Raw genomic sequence first — 16,496 nt, 5'->3', positions numbered from 1 at the left:
ACATCTACGTCTCCATGGTAGAAGTCCTAATGCTAGTATATTCATCCTGAGTCTAAGGAGACCATTAAACTAGAAGGTCTGTGGCTGGGAGACTTTGATGGCCAGATGTCTTTTACCCTTTTGACACACACTGCCAAACATTGAACAGTTAGTAATGGTGCAGGGCTGAACGAATGTGGAAGTCCTGCTAAACCAGTCTGAGCATTCAGCTCGATCTCCCAAAAACAGCCCGACGTGCATCTGAAGCCACAAAACAATAACGTCACTGATCTCAGAGTATCGAGAACAGTAACGTATCCGTGTCCTGCGGAGTGATTACTGAAATGCCTGTGCGACTGCACAACTTGCCGATGAGGAAGAGCGCACACTTTGTTGCAACATTTGGTAAAGGCAGAAGAATAAAACACAGAAAAACCACAAAAACTAAACGTGTACACAGTGCAGCAGGCCATTCAATCCTTTATTCATCGTCTTGTTTACAGTCACAAGGGAGTCATCCATCATCAACTGCAACATTCACAATTCAAAATATCCCCAATCTTCCAAATAAACGTTGCACTGACAATCCCCGTGCCCAAATGTAACCAAATATTTTGAGGACAGATGAGGACATGTAGTTTTGGGCTCCTCAGGTTTAGTATTTCACCTGCAACCATTCTTAGGAGAACCCGAACCGTAAGGTATGGTGACGGTAGAAGGCAGAATTCCATGGATGCTTTCTACAGTTAAACATTCCATAAGGACAGAGCTATGAACCATCTGAACTCCACTTCCCACAATCCTCTGCTTTAATCCCCAGCCCCATTCATGAAGCCAGAAAGGCCAAAGCAGCTTAGCTTAGCAACCAGCCATTGCATTTACCATTTACAGTTGTACTGGTCTACACTGGCTGCGGATTTGCAACTCGGTAAATTACAAGCAGTCACTGGGAACATTAGCTAGGAGGCATAACAAAAAAAAAAGAAAAAAAAAAAAAAAGAGACACAAAAGAAAAGACGGCTCTCAAATATCGGAAACCTCCCTCAACCGCGTCCCTCAAACATGGCAGTAATAGCATTTCAAAATGTCACCAGATGCGGCGAAGTTTTGAAACGCGATCTTAGCCACGACGCCTTCGTGTCAAGCCAGCTCCACAGTAGCCATGCGGTTCACTTCATGTCGCTACACTGATAGAGTCAAACCAGGGAGGATATCGGTCAGCCAGCATGGTCCATAATTTTGCACCGCCTCTGTAGGAAAGAGCTGTCTCACCAGAGACGACCACCACCACGGGTGATGGTGCTACACAATAGGGGTGAGAAGGGAAGATGGTGCAAAACCAAATCCCCCCCCTCAAAAAAGCCACAACGACAGCAGAAAAGCCAAGTAGACAGAGCGATGCTCGTACTGGTGACTGGGGCTTAAGGGGCGGCTACAGCGTCTAACAGCTCACGGGAGACAGAAGATTCAAGCCCTGCAACGCCAGCATTAACCAGCACAGAACCAAACACCAAACCCAAGCAGTTCCATGCATTTCTTTTTCATAAATGGATTGATATTTGCACCACAATTAAAAAAACTAAATTGGATGACAGTGTGTGTTCTTTTAAGGCAAAGATAGCTGAAAGAAGCAAACATTTTTATAACATTTATATAACAACTTGATGTAACAAAAAGAAGTTTTATCTGCAATTACATATTGATAATTTTCTTTACACCAGCTCAACAGGACTGTGAATATAATCCATAAAATACTGAAGAGGAACAGTGTGCCACCTCCCAATAATCTACAAAACCATTCAGAACCAGGAACGACAAGGAAAAGTCACATTCAACAGAATAAAGTGGAACAATCCATAGTTAAAAAAAAAAGGGGGGGGGGGGCAGACTGTGTTTGCTGCTTCTCACATTAAACACTGTTTTTAAACGTGAAGCGTACAGGAGGTGCTTGAAGCCAAAAACCCATGTGGTACAATCCAACAGCAAGAAGAGATGTGTGGACCTGCTATGGGGGAGGGGAAGCAGCAGGTGCTTATGGAGGACTCTTCAGTCTGACTTCTTATCCTGCTCAGAGTCGTATTTTGCCTGTAGAATACACAGAGACACAAGACACGTTTAAGGGAATGGTTCACTAAAACAGGGGAAGATGGAAAAATTACATAATTTCCTTATGACATCTGCTGGAATGTTCACCCAAACTGCTTCCTGATTTAAAGAACACCACAAGCTTAATTTCCAAGAACTAAGCATTATATATATATATAAGACCAAAATCCCCATGGATTTGTTTCCCCAAATAGAAATAACTTGAGGCAGATTGCCAGCCAGCGTCTGTAGGGATGGTTCTCATGAGCTAAAGCAGACGTTCATAAGATTTCTGTCCTGCAGGTTTGAGGTTTCACATTTTGACGTGTTTTTTTTTTGTTTTTTCTGTGGTATAGAATCGGACATTTAACCAGCTGAAAGCATAGTTCAGTTTCAAAATGTAGACAGCTCCGTTTCAAAATAAAACCCAGAGTGACTGAACAGCTTTAACAATTCCCTTTTCCTATGGCATTGTGGGGGTTGCTAGTGTGTTACCAGATGGTTGCTGTGGTATCTCAGGTGGTTACAATGGAATCCCAGGTAGTTGCTATGGTGTTATGAAGTGATTGCTAGGTGGTTGCTATGGTCTTGCTAGGTGGTTGTTATGGTTTCCCCAGGTTTCCCCAGGTGGCTCATAAGTAGTTAAGTGGTTGCCATGGGCTTCGAAATGATTGATAAGTAGTAGTGTGAAACCAGTTGTTGGCATGGCAGCTGTGTGTGTGATGGTTTCTAACCAGTGTTAATTTAGTTGACAAAATATTTGTCATAGTTTGTGAACGAATCTTTTTTTCATGACGAAAACGTGACGATAACTAAATAAAAACTATTGAAAAGGATAAATACGATGGCGAAATTAATGGACATTAATGGACATCGTCAGCAAATAAAAACGAGATGAAAATATTGGCTAGCGACGACATCCAATCAGACCTGATTTAGTTTTGAGAAACGTAGGGATAAGTTAAGAAAAGATACAACCGTAACTACTTTAGCGTACACAGAGAGACGGGACAAACCGGGTAACCGTCCAATCAGAACTAACGTCTTCACATCGCACAGAACCCGTTAGGACCAAACCAGTCTGTGAACTGTGGTCACTCATGAAATTCAACTCGAAGTTAACTCGACCATGTCAGCAGGGAGAAAGATGAGTGGTGATATATGGACACATTTCTCCTTTGTCTTTGAGAAAAATAAGACGGTGTGTAAACCATGTGGGACGATGATGTCGAGAAAAATAGACAAATGAAACGACATCTGCAGGCTATGGCATTGCTGTTTTTACGGCACCCAGTTTTATATCGAATGTAATATTCATTGTTCATAAACTCCATATGCTTTTCGGGTAGTGCGGGCCTACTGGTCATCAATGGTTTGTTATTGTTATGGTCACTAAGAATAGTTTCAGGTAAAAAAAAGTTTTTGTGTATATTGCACTTAAACAATAATATTCTGTTAATAAATGTTTCATTTTGTGTAAGTGTATATAATTACTATTACACCATTTATATTTTAGACTAAAACTAAATAAAAAATTGCCGTCAAAATTAACACTGTTTCTAACATTTCATTTCCTATGGAAAATTATTTAAAAAGAAAAGGCTGCAGAAAAAAGTAAAGGAGGAAGAATACTGTCAGATAACAGTGACGGAGCGTCACACTGCGAAATCACTACACACTAAACCCATTGTTAAAAATGATGAGTCAAACATCCCCCCCCAAAAAAACACCAAATTAAAGTGCTAAAAGCCACTGAGATGATAAATCCCCCCCTTCCCATGAAGTCACACTGTGCGGGGCCTGGTCATGTGACCAGCGTCTGAATGGAGAGTGATCTTTTCCACTTCCTGCCCCGTGTCCTCTGGCTATGACCTGCGCTGGGCGGTGGGCCAGCTCCATGTCTGCTCTAAGAGCCTGCACGCCTCTCCACGGACCTCCATGTTCCTCACACACGCAGGAGCATCAACGCTGGCAACGGACGCAGAGCAAATATCTCAACGTATTGGCAACACAAGGAAGCCATTCCAAAACATTACTCAATTACGGAATGCTTGTGCATCACCTAGGCAACAGCGGACCAGGTCAACCCGTGGCCACGGGGTGTACAAGTGGGACTAGCGTGAACTTCATCGTGAGCTCTTGCTCGATAGAATGAAGGTGTTTGCGTCAGTGTTGATGACACCTTCTATAGACGCGTCCACAGACAGTAATCAGTGGATCACACAGAGACCTCCGCCCTGAGGAACGCCCTCACACTACCCTCTTATCATCTGACTAACCAATCAAATATGCGCACACACACACACCGCATATACTGTATATTGCATAACCCTTTCTGTTGGTGCTACAACAGTGATAACACTGATCAACCAAAATCAGGCCAAAGGTTAAAAGGTTAGTTAACTCGCTGATGTGCTTGAGAGAAGCACCCTGGAATCACACACACACACACACACACACACACACACACACAAAAGAAGGAGGGGGGAAAAAAAGAAAATCAAATCAACCCCCCCCCCCCCCCCCCCCCCCACACACACACACACACACACCACGTGGCACAGCCTCTCCAAATTACAAAGAGCTCTGGCATCACGAGGAGGCGGAGCCAAAGGCCGCACCCACCCCGAGCCGCGAGCCCATACTGGGTAAGGCAGAGCCGCACGTCCCGGGGGCAGGATCGCTGGTGTGTGGAAGCCCTCTGTGGCTCTGACTTTAACCTCTAAAAACCACAGTTATTAGGTCTTATAGCTCAATTACACGTTGTTGTACCAGTGCTTGCCTGGCAACCCCAGGGGGTTCTGGGGTTTACATGCTTTGCTGCTCACAACACACCTAAGCCAGATTTTCAAACGTCTGCAATTGTACAAACAGGATGAGTGGCCAAGAACAAAAGGGGCTGTTAAAAGAACACAATCAATCTAACCAAATACAACAAGAAACACTGCTTTGAGAAACACACAACAAGAAACACTGCTTTGAGAAACACACAACAAGAAACACTGCTTTGAGAAACACACAACAAGAAACACTGCTTTGAGAAACACACAACAAGAAACACTGCTTTGAGAAACACACAACAAGAAACACTGCTTTGAGAAACACACAACAAGAAACACTGCTTTGAGAAACACACAACAAGAAACACTGCTTTGAGAAACACACAACAAGAAACACTGCTTTGAGAAACACACAACAAGAAACACTGCTTTGAGAAACACACAACAAGAAACACTGCTTTGAGAAACACACAAAAAGAAACACTGCTTTGAGAAACACACAAAAAGAAACACTGCTTTGAGAAACACACAAAAAGCCATTAGTCATCTCGCATTTTCAACTGCAGGGGTCTGTATGCTCCACTGAGTGTGCCTGTTTGACTCAACGTCTAAAACAGGCCAACGAGCAGCGCAGCGAGCTGGCCACAGGGACATGGCTTTTACAGAGGCAGGTGTCACCACTGGACAGGTAACTCTGCTTTAAACATGTAAGGCTGTTAAAGAGAAAGACCCCGCCAGCAAGAGAGATTAATATTTAACACAGACTACAACTCATTCACTGGCCCGACACAGATTATATGCTGTAAGGAACCTCTTGTTTATCTGAGGAGGAAAAGTTTAAGCTATAATGTGGTCTTGGCTGAGAGCAGGCAGGGGACGTGTTTATCTCACGCGCGGAAGATCTCACACGTCCACTCGCAGTGACGACACCAAGTTCAACTCTACAAAACCACGTGCTAAAACGATCTTTGCTACATCTCAAACGGTTGAATACCAAATGTGAATTTAAATTCCAATGTGAATTATTACGAATGACATTTATTCAGCTGTTACAAAAGGTAGACAGACTTTTTTGATGAAAAAGAAATGAAGTCAATTCAAGAGGAATTGAAAGCACGTAGGAGGAAGAGAGAGTGTGGGAGGATAAGGACACTGTGTGTGTGTGTGTGTGTGTGTGTGTGTGTGTGTGTGTGTGTGTGACGTAGTCTGGGATTATCTGCAGAGCATCCAGAACATTTCTAGTCAGTTCTGCGTTTCAGGCTCTTCTTAAAATGGATTCGACTTTTTCTTCCTCAGCAATCTACCCACAATGCTCCACAATGACAAAGCAAAAATAGGGTTGGGGAACATTTTCCGAAGTCAAAATTAAAAGCAAATCGAGCCCAGTCAGGGCAGCTGGGGCCCGGTGGACTTCAGTGACGTTGCAACAAAAGTGCCTGAACATTAAGGTGAATGTCCCGTTTGTCCTGTTTGAAAAAACTGATTAACGTGTACACGCAAGTATTTACCTGCAGGGTGCCGTGTTCCTCCAGCAGCCGATCGTACTCCACCGTCAGGTTCTCCGCTTGCTTCTTCATGGCCTTCACATCACTGTCTGATTTCTGCAGAGCTGCGGAGAGAAAGACATCGTCACATGGCGACAGGTTTACGAACATGCCACCGGTGCAGACGGCTACGACCTCGCACGAGGCCAGCGTGGAGCGGAACGCTTGCCCAGATGATGCTTTCATTAGAGCGGGGGAACTGTAACCAGGTCTAGCTACAATCTGCACTCGTCGGACAGTCCTGCAATCTTTCACGGTTCCCAACACCAAATTCAACACCTCAAATCCGAAAGAACAAACAGGCGATGAAGACGGTCCTGGTGTGGACTGCGGAAGCCACGAACACATCACCGGGCACTCGCTCCTCACGCACAGAACAGACGTAGAGCTGTACGAATACGCTTCAACAGGACTCACGTGCAGTTAGCTTAAGCGTGAACCAAAGGCTCCCTCTGAACCACAAACCATGGATGAACGAGGGAGGTCCGATATCATCCAACGGCGACGACGCCTTTAAACCTTAACGCACTTTCCCAGGCTTGATCTGGCAACGCCACATCCTGCCTCGTCACCGGTTCAGACCTGAACATGGACGTTGAGGGCTTCAGCAGCGTTGGCTCACAGCGCGCGGCACACAATCCCATCACCAAGCAGCACACCCACCCTGCCTGGGGCCCAGCAGAGTCACGCCGGCCCGCCAGCACAACGCCGCCTTCACACTCTTCGACTGTGGTCACATGGCAACAGAAGAACCCTGACCACGCAAGATGAGCGAGTTCTCACGCGGCCCACTCAACACCAGCAAGGCTGCAGCTCACCACTGGGGAACCGACTCCTGGACCGGAACAGAAACCACACGGCTGCATGTAGAGAGTCCCACTCATAACACCCTGTTCTCACACACACACACACACACACACACACACACACACACACACACACACACGAGTGTGTCCCTGCGACACAGCCAGGCCGACAGAGCAGGCTCACGCGCTGCACCAGCAGGGCGACGCAGCAACGGGCCCGTTTCCTGTGTGTGTGTGTGTGTGTGTGTGTGTGTGTGTGTGTGTGTGTGTGTTCTCTCCGAGGGCTCTGCAGCAGGTCCTCGCCAGCGCTGAAGAGGTCAGAGGTCACACATCTAGAGCACTCGCCCCTTCCAAGTTCTTCCAAAGCAGCTCCCCACACAGCTCAGGCAGCCAGTCGGGTCCTGTCGAGCTCAGGTGCACTGCTTGTTGACTGGTTAGAGATTCTGAGATCTGCAGCTGAATTTAGTTTCCTCGTGTTTTCTTGGAAAGAGGGGTTGTTGTAGGGAGGGGGGGTATTAAAGTTACCAGATTTGTGGTGAAAAACAACTCCCTCAGTGACGAGGACTACTGGCAAATGGTCTCCATGTTGTCAACAGGGCACACTTCATATTTGTGATTCCCTCAACCACCACCCCCCCCCCCCCCCCCTTTGGCAAGTTTCTAAACAGAGTAACTATTAATGTGAACTGGCAGGACTCCCAGGGACGTGCTGTCAAGACGCAGTGAGAAAATACAAGGGGCCCAGTTAGAGCTGCACTGAGAACACTGAGGTCTGGGAGGCACCTGAGCCCAAACACCTCAGAAAACAGGCCTGTGTGTGTGTGTACCACAGAGAGAAACCTGGTACACAGCCCAAATTGTGCAAGCTATTCTGATGTGAAGTACCTATGGCTTTGGTAACCAGCACATTCGGAGGACACCACACAGAGACATGGACAGGCTGTCCTCCTGACCAACAGCAGGGGTCTAAGTGTCCAGTCTCAAGCAGAAAACAGCCAGTTCCTTCCCCAAAGCTGGGGGGGGGGGGCGTGGCTCGGGGGCGGGTCCTCCACGCTCAGATTGCTTGTTGCACACACCCGATTGGTTGTGCAACTTCAGCCTTCACTGCTAAACTTGAACTTTTGACAGGACTCCCATTCAGGGGGCACGTAACACACATCACACTGAGTGCTTTTAATCTCGACAGTGACATCACAACCAGTGATATCACAGTGACATTGCGAGGATGTTTTTGACATTTATATACTGCTGGTCAGCTTAAAATCTGTTGGGATTTGTAAAGAGACAAATACATTTTTAAATGCTTTCTTTCATTGTAACATGAGTGTAAAAACACCTTGTGTGTCCCTGCTGAGTAAGCGCCACCTACCTTAATTAAACACACAGCGCGTCAGCACCACACTCCTCATTACTCTTTGGGTGTGTGTGGACGTGTGTGTGTGTGTGTGTGCGTGCGTGCGTGCGTGCGTGTGTGTGTGTGTGTGTATGTGTGTTGTACCTTTCCTGGTAGCTTCAAGCTCCTCCTTCAGCTGACTGACGTCCTTCTTCAGAGTCTTGTTCTCCTCCTCAGTGCTGCCCTTGGGTTTACCTCCACCCACCTCCGCCATCTCCACCCCCGCCTCCTTCAGCTTCTGAAACACACACACACACACACACACACACACACACACACACACACACACACACACACAGGTCGGCGGGTCAGCCCAACCCTCACACACTCTTAATGTTCAGAATGCTTTATAAAACATGCATATTTGGACATTTCATCTGTATCAGTAGGGTGATACATAATCAGTCCTACATGACTGCACATCACCAGAGAATGACACATCACGGCCTTGCGTAGTGCTGGGGAGTTTACTGGATTACCCATCAGTAGGGCGCGCACTGGGACCCAGGGCATTAGGACCCAGAGGAGAGCTTCTGCTCCCACCATCGGGTGTGTCTTCCAGCACAAGACTCTTCAGGTCACAGAATCCTGTCTGCCCATTTTCCATAGAACATCTGACTGTCCTGTGACGACATGATCCTCGGTACTGACCACCGCCTCGCCAAAACACACCGCCTAGAAAACTGACTAGCAGCTGGACACATGCAACTCTGCACGAGATTTATGCAGATCACGATCACATTCATCGCAAAATAAAAGTCTTATCAATTTCCTGGTTGACGAAAGACCCCAAACAGTCGATACACTGACAGTGAAGTTTGCCAATAGATTTACCAGCGCAAGACACAAAGGACACTTCAGTCTAGCATAACCGTCTCCCAGTCGTCATCAGGTTTGTCAAGGTTGCACTGGGCCCCTCAGGGAAGACACACGTGCATCTGGGGCAGCGGTGATGATCTGAGCAGATGCAATAAAAAGCTGAAATCCAGCCCAGATCCAGCAGAACAGTGCAAGTGTGCTCAGAACCTGCTGCAACCCAGAAAGACACCCCTCCACAACCCTTGGCGCGCAGAAAGGCGGGTTTCAATTATTCACACGTTTTGGACATAGAAGTGGCCACTTTACACCGCCGCTGAAACTCGCCGCCATTCCAAAAAAGGTCATCTCTCCTGAGGGAAAACCCAACTGGGGCGTGTGGACCAATCGAGAGCGTTCGGACAGTCTGGCGCACACGCTTCGTAGCACTCACGCAATTCACAGGCCCACACTGCCACTTTAGCCGTACGATCATTCTGCTCACGCGCGCCAGAGTATTGCGTGAAGCATCCACGCAAACACTAGGATTGTAACTCTCCTCTACGTTTTCGGAAAACATTAATTTGTCAGAAAACAAATTCTGCTCTAGGTTTTGGAACACATTTTTATGACCAGTGCAACTTGGGGCCAATATGCTCAATATACATTACAAAGCATTACTCAACCACTGAATTACATAAATAACATTTTTAACCCAAAAGGTCTGCGAAATAAACCTCAGATTTTATAGTATACCCGTTTTATAAAGATGGAACTATTTTAGGGCGTCTCATAGATTGTGTTCATACTCATATGCTAGGTGCAACAATGCCCTCTAGATGATGGTGAAGAGGGGTGTAACACACAGGTCACTGGAACACGCCATGTGCTTGTGTGTTTTGACTGTTTAACACCCCCACGCCCATTTAATAACAGCACACAGAATTAAAGGGAGTGATGCATTTTGGACAGTAGAGTTGTGTGTAGCCACACTAGCGAGTTCAGTCCCCCCCAAGTGTCCCATTCACAACAAAAACGATGGAGAAGCTGAATGGTGAGTGTCTGATCCATGACCCCTATTTCATTTCCAACACAGTACTGCAATCATAGACATCGCAGTGCTCTGAGAACATGGCAAGAGAGAGAGACAGACAGAGACAGCTTCTTGAATTGAGCAGCTAAACAAACAAACTAGACAAACATTAAATCCAAACATCTGCTCTAGTAAAAACAGTGTTGTGAGTGGTGCCATTTTGGAACTGTGGAGGTGACATTACATCTTACCCACAAACTCAAAGCTTGTTTTCCCAAGTTACCTGATCTGGAGAGTGGCTGTGAAAATCTGTATTTTGGGGCTGGAAAATGTTGCTTTGGCATGGCTGAACGGGCAAAGCAGACACAAACAGATGCATTTCCACTTTATCCGCGCCAGTGTGGACCAAGTCAGAGTCAAACAAGAAGATCCGTGATGACTACCGTGAAGCACAAGCCAGTGCCCATTCGCTTACACCAACAGCAAATCAGAAGGCTAGGATGAGGCCCCGCCTCCTGTGCAGTCTCTACTGCAGAAACACAGGCACCACGAAGAACGAATCACAACAACCCACAGGGACACAAAGATATCAAACATCAAAACGCAGCTGGCAAAACCAGACCACGCTTGACGATTTATGGCCGCACCTAGTAGCCTGGGAGGAAGAGCAGATTACACCCAGCACGGATATCGATGAATTAGACCGCTCTCACAGCAGCATAACGAACCACGCACTGCGGACAGCGTGCGACCTGTGACCTCTGGAGAGTTTCCCTGGAAACCTGGAGCACAGCTGGCACCAGATCTTCCATATTAGTGGGATTTCTTTTTTATTTTATTAAATAGGCAAGCAGATCAAAGACGATATGATTTTTATTTGATGTGTGCATGAGCCATTGCGAACTCAACGAAAGCAGAGACATGACCGTCGTGAGGGCGGAACACGATGACCGTTGTGAAAGGGCGGAACACGATGACCGTCGTGAAAGGGCGGAACACGATGACCGTCGTGAAAGGGCGGAACACACTTTTCAATGAATCACTTACAGTCTAAGGAGTGAAACTTTGTTGCAGAGATCAGAGGGGAAGTTTATTACACTCCCACTACCATCTCAGAGGGCCATGTGACCAACTCAAAAGGTGAAAGGTCACAGGGTCGGTCAGGGTGCCGCCTCCTTACCTCCTGCAGCTTCTCGTTGTCCTCCATGTACCTGCGGGCGGCGTCGCTGGCTCCTTCTGCCTGCTTCTGGAATGCCTCGTTGGAAGCCATGAGTGATGCCTGCTGGGAGAGGAGGGCCGCCAGTCGCCGTAGTAACCTACAGCAGGGGAAACCATAATATACACTCGGGGGTATATACACTCGGGGGTATATACACTCGGGGGTATATACACTCGTGGTTCACCCACGCGGGCGGGTGCACTCATGCCGCCGGGAACGGGCACAGGCACACAGCCGAGCTGTCCAATAGCAGAGCAGCGCCTGGGTGCTCGCCAGCACGGGCACAGCGCGTGGGCACATAGCCCCGTGTATTTATAGGTGATGGAAAGCCGCAGTGGGGTTGCGGAGATGTAAGAACACCCATGAGAGGCTGGGGGACACACCACGACACTGTTGTACACCCAGCCCTGCATCACACGCCAAAACTTCACAGCAGAGTAAACAAACACTGGTCACATGACCAACAGCACCCAGAGATCCGCTCTGCTCCGGTGCGCTTGGACTTTTTTAGGACTCCTGTGAAGTGGGTCACAGCCCCAGTAAATCACTCTCCTCCTGGCCAGGAAAGATGTGCCGAAGATCCATTCCTTTTTTGGAATGTGCCGAAGACACTCGAACGGCCGCTAACAGGCTAAACGTCTCAGACGTGCGCTGAGAATAGGGGGGTGGGGGGGGAGGGGTGGTCACCTCTGCATTTTTGAAGGCAGCTCAATAAAGGGTGCGTGTAAGATTAACTTGTATTGAACCACATGACGGACATGTAGAGCAGGAACAACTGGGGGGGACGCCACACCCCGCGCGCGTGCTAGCGCCGCACCTACACAACTGTAACTAGCGTACGTGCAGAGTTTGACAGCTCCGTGCTCTGGTCGCTGTCCAAGCATGAGGTCACTGCCACAAAACTGACGTTCGCCGAAGTGTAAACATCGCTCTCAGGTTCCCGCGACCTCCTCCGCCCGATCTGCTACGAATTGCGCGGCGGACGGATCTCGCGGCCCCGGACGGCCCCGAAGTCCACTCGCTACACGCTGGATTTCGGAGTAGACGAGCATCTTCCCCCAACATTCCACCATCAACACCTCAGCCATCTGTGCCCAGATTCTAAAAGGCACGAGGCAGGAATGATCCTCGCTGGGCGCCACGGTAAATCAGGCGACATATGGCCCACAGTCACACGCCCTGCTCACCACTTCCACGCCAACAAGGTGTTCGGTTCCCGAGACTGTGGGCTCCGTTCTGTAAATTGAGAACTGTTCTCTATATCCCCACGGCATTCCACACACACACTGGATGGATATACTATCCAAGCCCAGCTGTTCCATCACACGGCCTGGCCAGGCAGGTGTCTGGACCATTCCCAGGCCTTGCGCCAAAACCTGGCAGGCAGGCAGAAGCAACATCACAAATACCCCACCCTAGGGGCAGAAATACGGAATGCTTGTGGTACAGATGACGCAGGTAAGCTTCAAGCACCAGTAGCATAGCGCGTCATTAGCAAGCCAAGGGGGACCAATCGGATGCTCTGTAGCCATGTGACCACAAGTGGTGTTTGTGAACAGAACCATCTTGGGACCCTTAGTCTTTAAAACTGTACAATTAACCAAAATACCGTGGTGCTTGATGGACACTCTTGCTCCTCATGAATCCCACTGTCCTTTGGTGAGGAAGCATTCTCCAAACATACCCCCCTCTTCTCAAGAGGAGAAGACGGTCAATGCAAAAACAACCCAAAGGATTAGAGTGGAAGAGGTGGCTATAATACATGTGCTAATCACACTCAACTGATTTCTTGGGATGTTTGTTTTGATTAACAAATAAACTGGAGAGAGAGAGAGAGAGAGAGAGAGAGAGAGAGAGAGAGAGAGAGAGAGAGAGAGAGAGAGAGAGAGAGAGAGACACTCACAGACAGAGGAGCAGGGCAAATCCTGCAATGTATTCATTCCTCTGGGCTCTGAACAGCTTCATGTGGATGTGTTCAATGGCCACGGGGTTGTTGCTCAGGTCCACCGTGTCGCTCACGCTGTACTTCCGAACCTCTCTGAAGGCATCTGGAAGAAGCACACACACACTCCTGCTTCAGCACTGGGAGTGTAGCCTAGCAGTGTGTGTGTGTGTGTGTGTATCCTTTAAGTGCAGTTGCGTGTTGAGTTTTCAGACTCACCAACCAAGAGGAAGATGAGGATGCAAATGACCACAACGAAAGCCGTGTTTCCGTACGTCGTGATGGCAACCATGAGACGGGACTTGAAGATTCTGTTCCATCTGAACAAACACCACAGGATATTATTAAGCAACTGTTCAGCATCATGCTGGAAATTCTTGGAAATTAAATGGAAAAGCAGGACACGGGCTTCTTTTTGAGATATTGAGAAATGTCAGTGCATGAACTTCCAACACTGACTCAGATGCTGTGAAATCCGACCTCAAAACCCAGCAGAATTTTTCCATCTCGAACCTCAAGGTCTGTTCAATCAAGTCTGCACTGGGTTCAGTGTATTAGCTGAACATTTGCCGATCTTTGAAAACCTTGTTAACAATATTTCCTTTCCTGTGCAAGTCCGTGAGATTAAAATCAAAAGACAAAATTAAAGTGAATCTTCTCATTTTAAAATCCGGCGATTCCTCTACACATGAAAGAGAACAGCAGAATACCGTTTACAGCTCTACATCTCAAGAACTCCTACAAACTGACTGCACAAGCGCAAACAATACGACTGCCAATACGGCTTCGGAGCAGAGATGCAGGGTTGAGTCCCCACACACACGGAGCTCATTCACTCCACACACACACCGCACACACCAGAGGGATGTGGGAGTCGGTGATCTGGCGTCAACACTGCAGATATTCCCATTCTTTTTCTTCTACCACACATCTTCTCCAAGGTATCTGTAATTCATTCTGCCCTGTTCTAAAGAGCCCAAAGCTTGCTAAAATCTAACCGGCTTCTGTGATGACACTCAAGATAATGCCCCCTATTGGAGACCCTAAAAATGTCCCTCTTGTGAAGAGTGGTTGCATCATACCACTAGAGGGCACTTACTGCTAAATGATGGATCTAATTGACCTAATAAACTGACTAAAATGGCTTTTATTGAACAAGAGTGGAAAAAAATAATGAACATAAACCCCAAATGGGCACTGTGCCCATAATTAAAAACATGGAGCTGCTCTGCATTTAACACCTCTGTGATTACTACACTGACTGAAATAAGGGGAGGATCTGTCCGATTTTCAACCTCAAGGTGTCAGCATCCTTTAAAAACTGAACAAAGCAGCATTCTCAGACACAAACAGGCTGCTTTCTGATCACATTTGTACCCATAACACAGCACATGTGCCGTTACCGAAGTGATCCAACAAGGACATCACGGCCATCCGTGCCACGGGTCCCTCGAACCCTGCCTGCTCCTTCATATCGTCAGGGCTGTGAAAAGCGTGATAGTGCCATCACGCTGGGGAACAGAACCCTCATCTTCTCCCTCCCAAAACAGGCACAACTTTTGCCTCAGGGCCCCCTGACAAACAGGATAAGCTCATTTTGCGAAACCCCTCTGCTTGCGGGTCGCAGAAGCGAGGTGTGCCTCACCTTTTGGGGGAGACGAACGGTACGCAGAGCAGCAGCACGGCGAACACCTCCGCGTAGAGGAACGTAGCCACGGCCGTCCACTGCAAACTCATCCCGTCGGCCCACGCGTCTGCTGGGGTGAAGTAGCAGGCATCAGTCCAAAGGTGTCGTGTTAATCATTTCACAGAGTAGTGGGAGTGCAGTGGGAAAGCAACAAAGGTGAACAAACACAACCCTGAAGTCAGGATGCAATAGCTGCATGTGTGTTAGGTATTGCTTTCTGAGGCTACACTGAAGGTCTGCAGTGTTTCTAACGGGGGAGGGTGGGGAGGTGGTGTAGAGGGCCAAGAAATTGCTGGTGTCACAGCACCATCTTTTGTCTGCGGAAAAACACCACCATTTACGACCCTTCTGCGAATACACAACCTGAATAAAGAACCATGGTCAGCTATCTTAAGCTTAGAGTGGTTTTCTCCAGACAGGAATTTAATACTCTGCCTTGTGGAGAAGATAGACGTGTATTCTCCAACTACGACCTACTGACTCCAGGACAATAAGAAACCATGATGGCTGATGACAGATCTGTGGCTGCGAACAGGGGAATATGAGCTGGGAACTAAACTAGCAGCCATGTTTACAGGTCTTATAGAAACTAGAGGTCTACTGCCCATCACTAACGTAGTAACCGAACTGAATTACTTATCAACCCAGGAACATGGACACATCTTCACATCTAAATCAGCCTCGCAGGAGTTCATTAAAGTCTTGGCGAGCACACATCACGTTCATTGTTCTTGCTAGCTAACGTTGACTAGCTTGTGTGGCACCACCACGCCTACCATTACTAACTCTGAACACATAACATTTATCGCCAAACTCTGACCTTCATAGCACAATGCAATACAGCAGGTACAACTTACGGATCTTCAAGAAAAACGTAAAGCGGAGCTTCGATGCGCTAACAAATACGCGTCAAAACTTCTGCTGTCTTGTGGTTCACTTCCGGTATGCGTGGCCAAGGTTCGACAATTACGTCAGCCTTAATATTTCCGGAAAACAAGTCAAAAGTCCCAGGCAAACAAATTTAAGCCCGATACTTTAAATGTATTCAGTTCCAATGATCCGTGTAAATTAATAACTTAAAATCAATCCTACACCTTAATTTATATAGAAAACACAACACATTTATTAAACTCTCCCTGTTAGGAATTGGACACAATGTTAAATCCTTCTTGTATAATTATTTATACGAACTGTGATTTAGACCAGACTTTACCCGTCACGTTAAGTGAAATA

The 16,496-nt window shown here is 47.3% G+C and overlaps 1 protein-coding gene across 3 annotated transcripts; it reads right to left on the bottom strand.

Annotated features, from left to right (window-relative positions):
• Positions 1–442: 442 nt before the first annotated feature.
• Positions 443–16,240, bottom strand: bcap31 (B cell receptor associated protein 31). 3 transcript variants are annotated; one of them, XM_077004064.1, is made up of 8 exons: positions 16,121–16,240; positions 15,222–15,330; positions 13,796–13,896; positions 13,538–13,682; positions 11,596–11,731; positions 8,693–8,825; positions 6,353–6,453; positions 443–2,064 (listed from the first exon to the last, which is right to left on the bottom strand). In XM_077004064.1, the coding sequence occupies exons 2-8, from the start codon at positions 15,311–15,313 to the stop codon at positions 2,026–2,028; spliced, it is 747 nt and encodes a 248-aa protein (XP_076860179.1). In that variant the 5' UTR covers positions 15,314–15,330; positions 16,121–16,240; the 3' UTR covers positions 443–2,025. The 3 variants fall into 3 exon arrangements, with proteins under 3 accessions (XP_076860179.1, XP_076860182.1, XP_076860181.1); XM_077004067.1 differs by having other exon boundaries at positions 8,693–8,822; XM_077004066.1 differs by having other exon boundaries at positions 15,222–15,333; positions 16,121–16,229.
• Positions 16,241–16,496: the final 256 nt, after the last annotated feature.

The sequence above is a fragment of the Brachyhypopomus gauderio genome, chromosome 4 (genome assembly GCF_052324685.1).
Source record: "Brachyhypopomus gauderio isolate BG-103 chromosome 4, BGAUD_0.2, whole genome shotgun sequence".
In the NCBI taxonomy this organism is placed as follows: Eukaryota; Metazoa; Chordata; class Actinopteri; order Gymnotiformes; family Hypopomidae; genus Brachyhypopomus; species Brachyhypopomus gauderio.
This window is presented reverse-complemented; position numbering and strand designations above follow the sequence as displayed.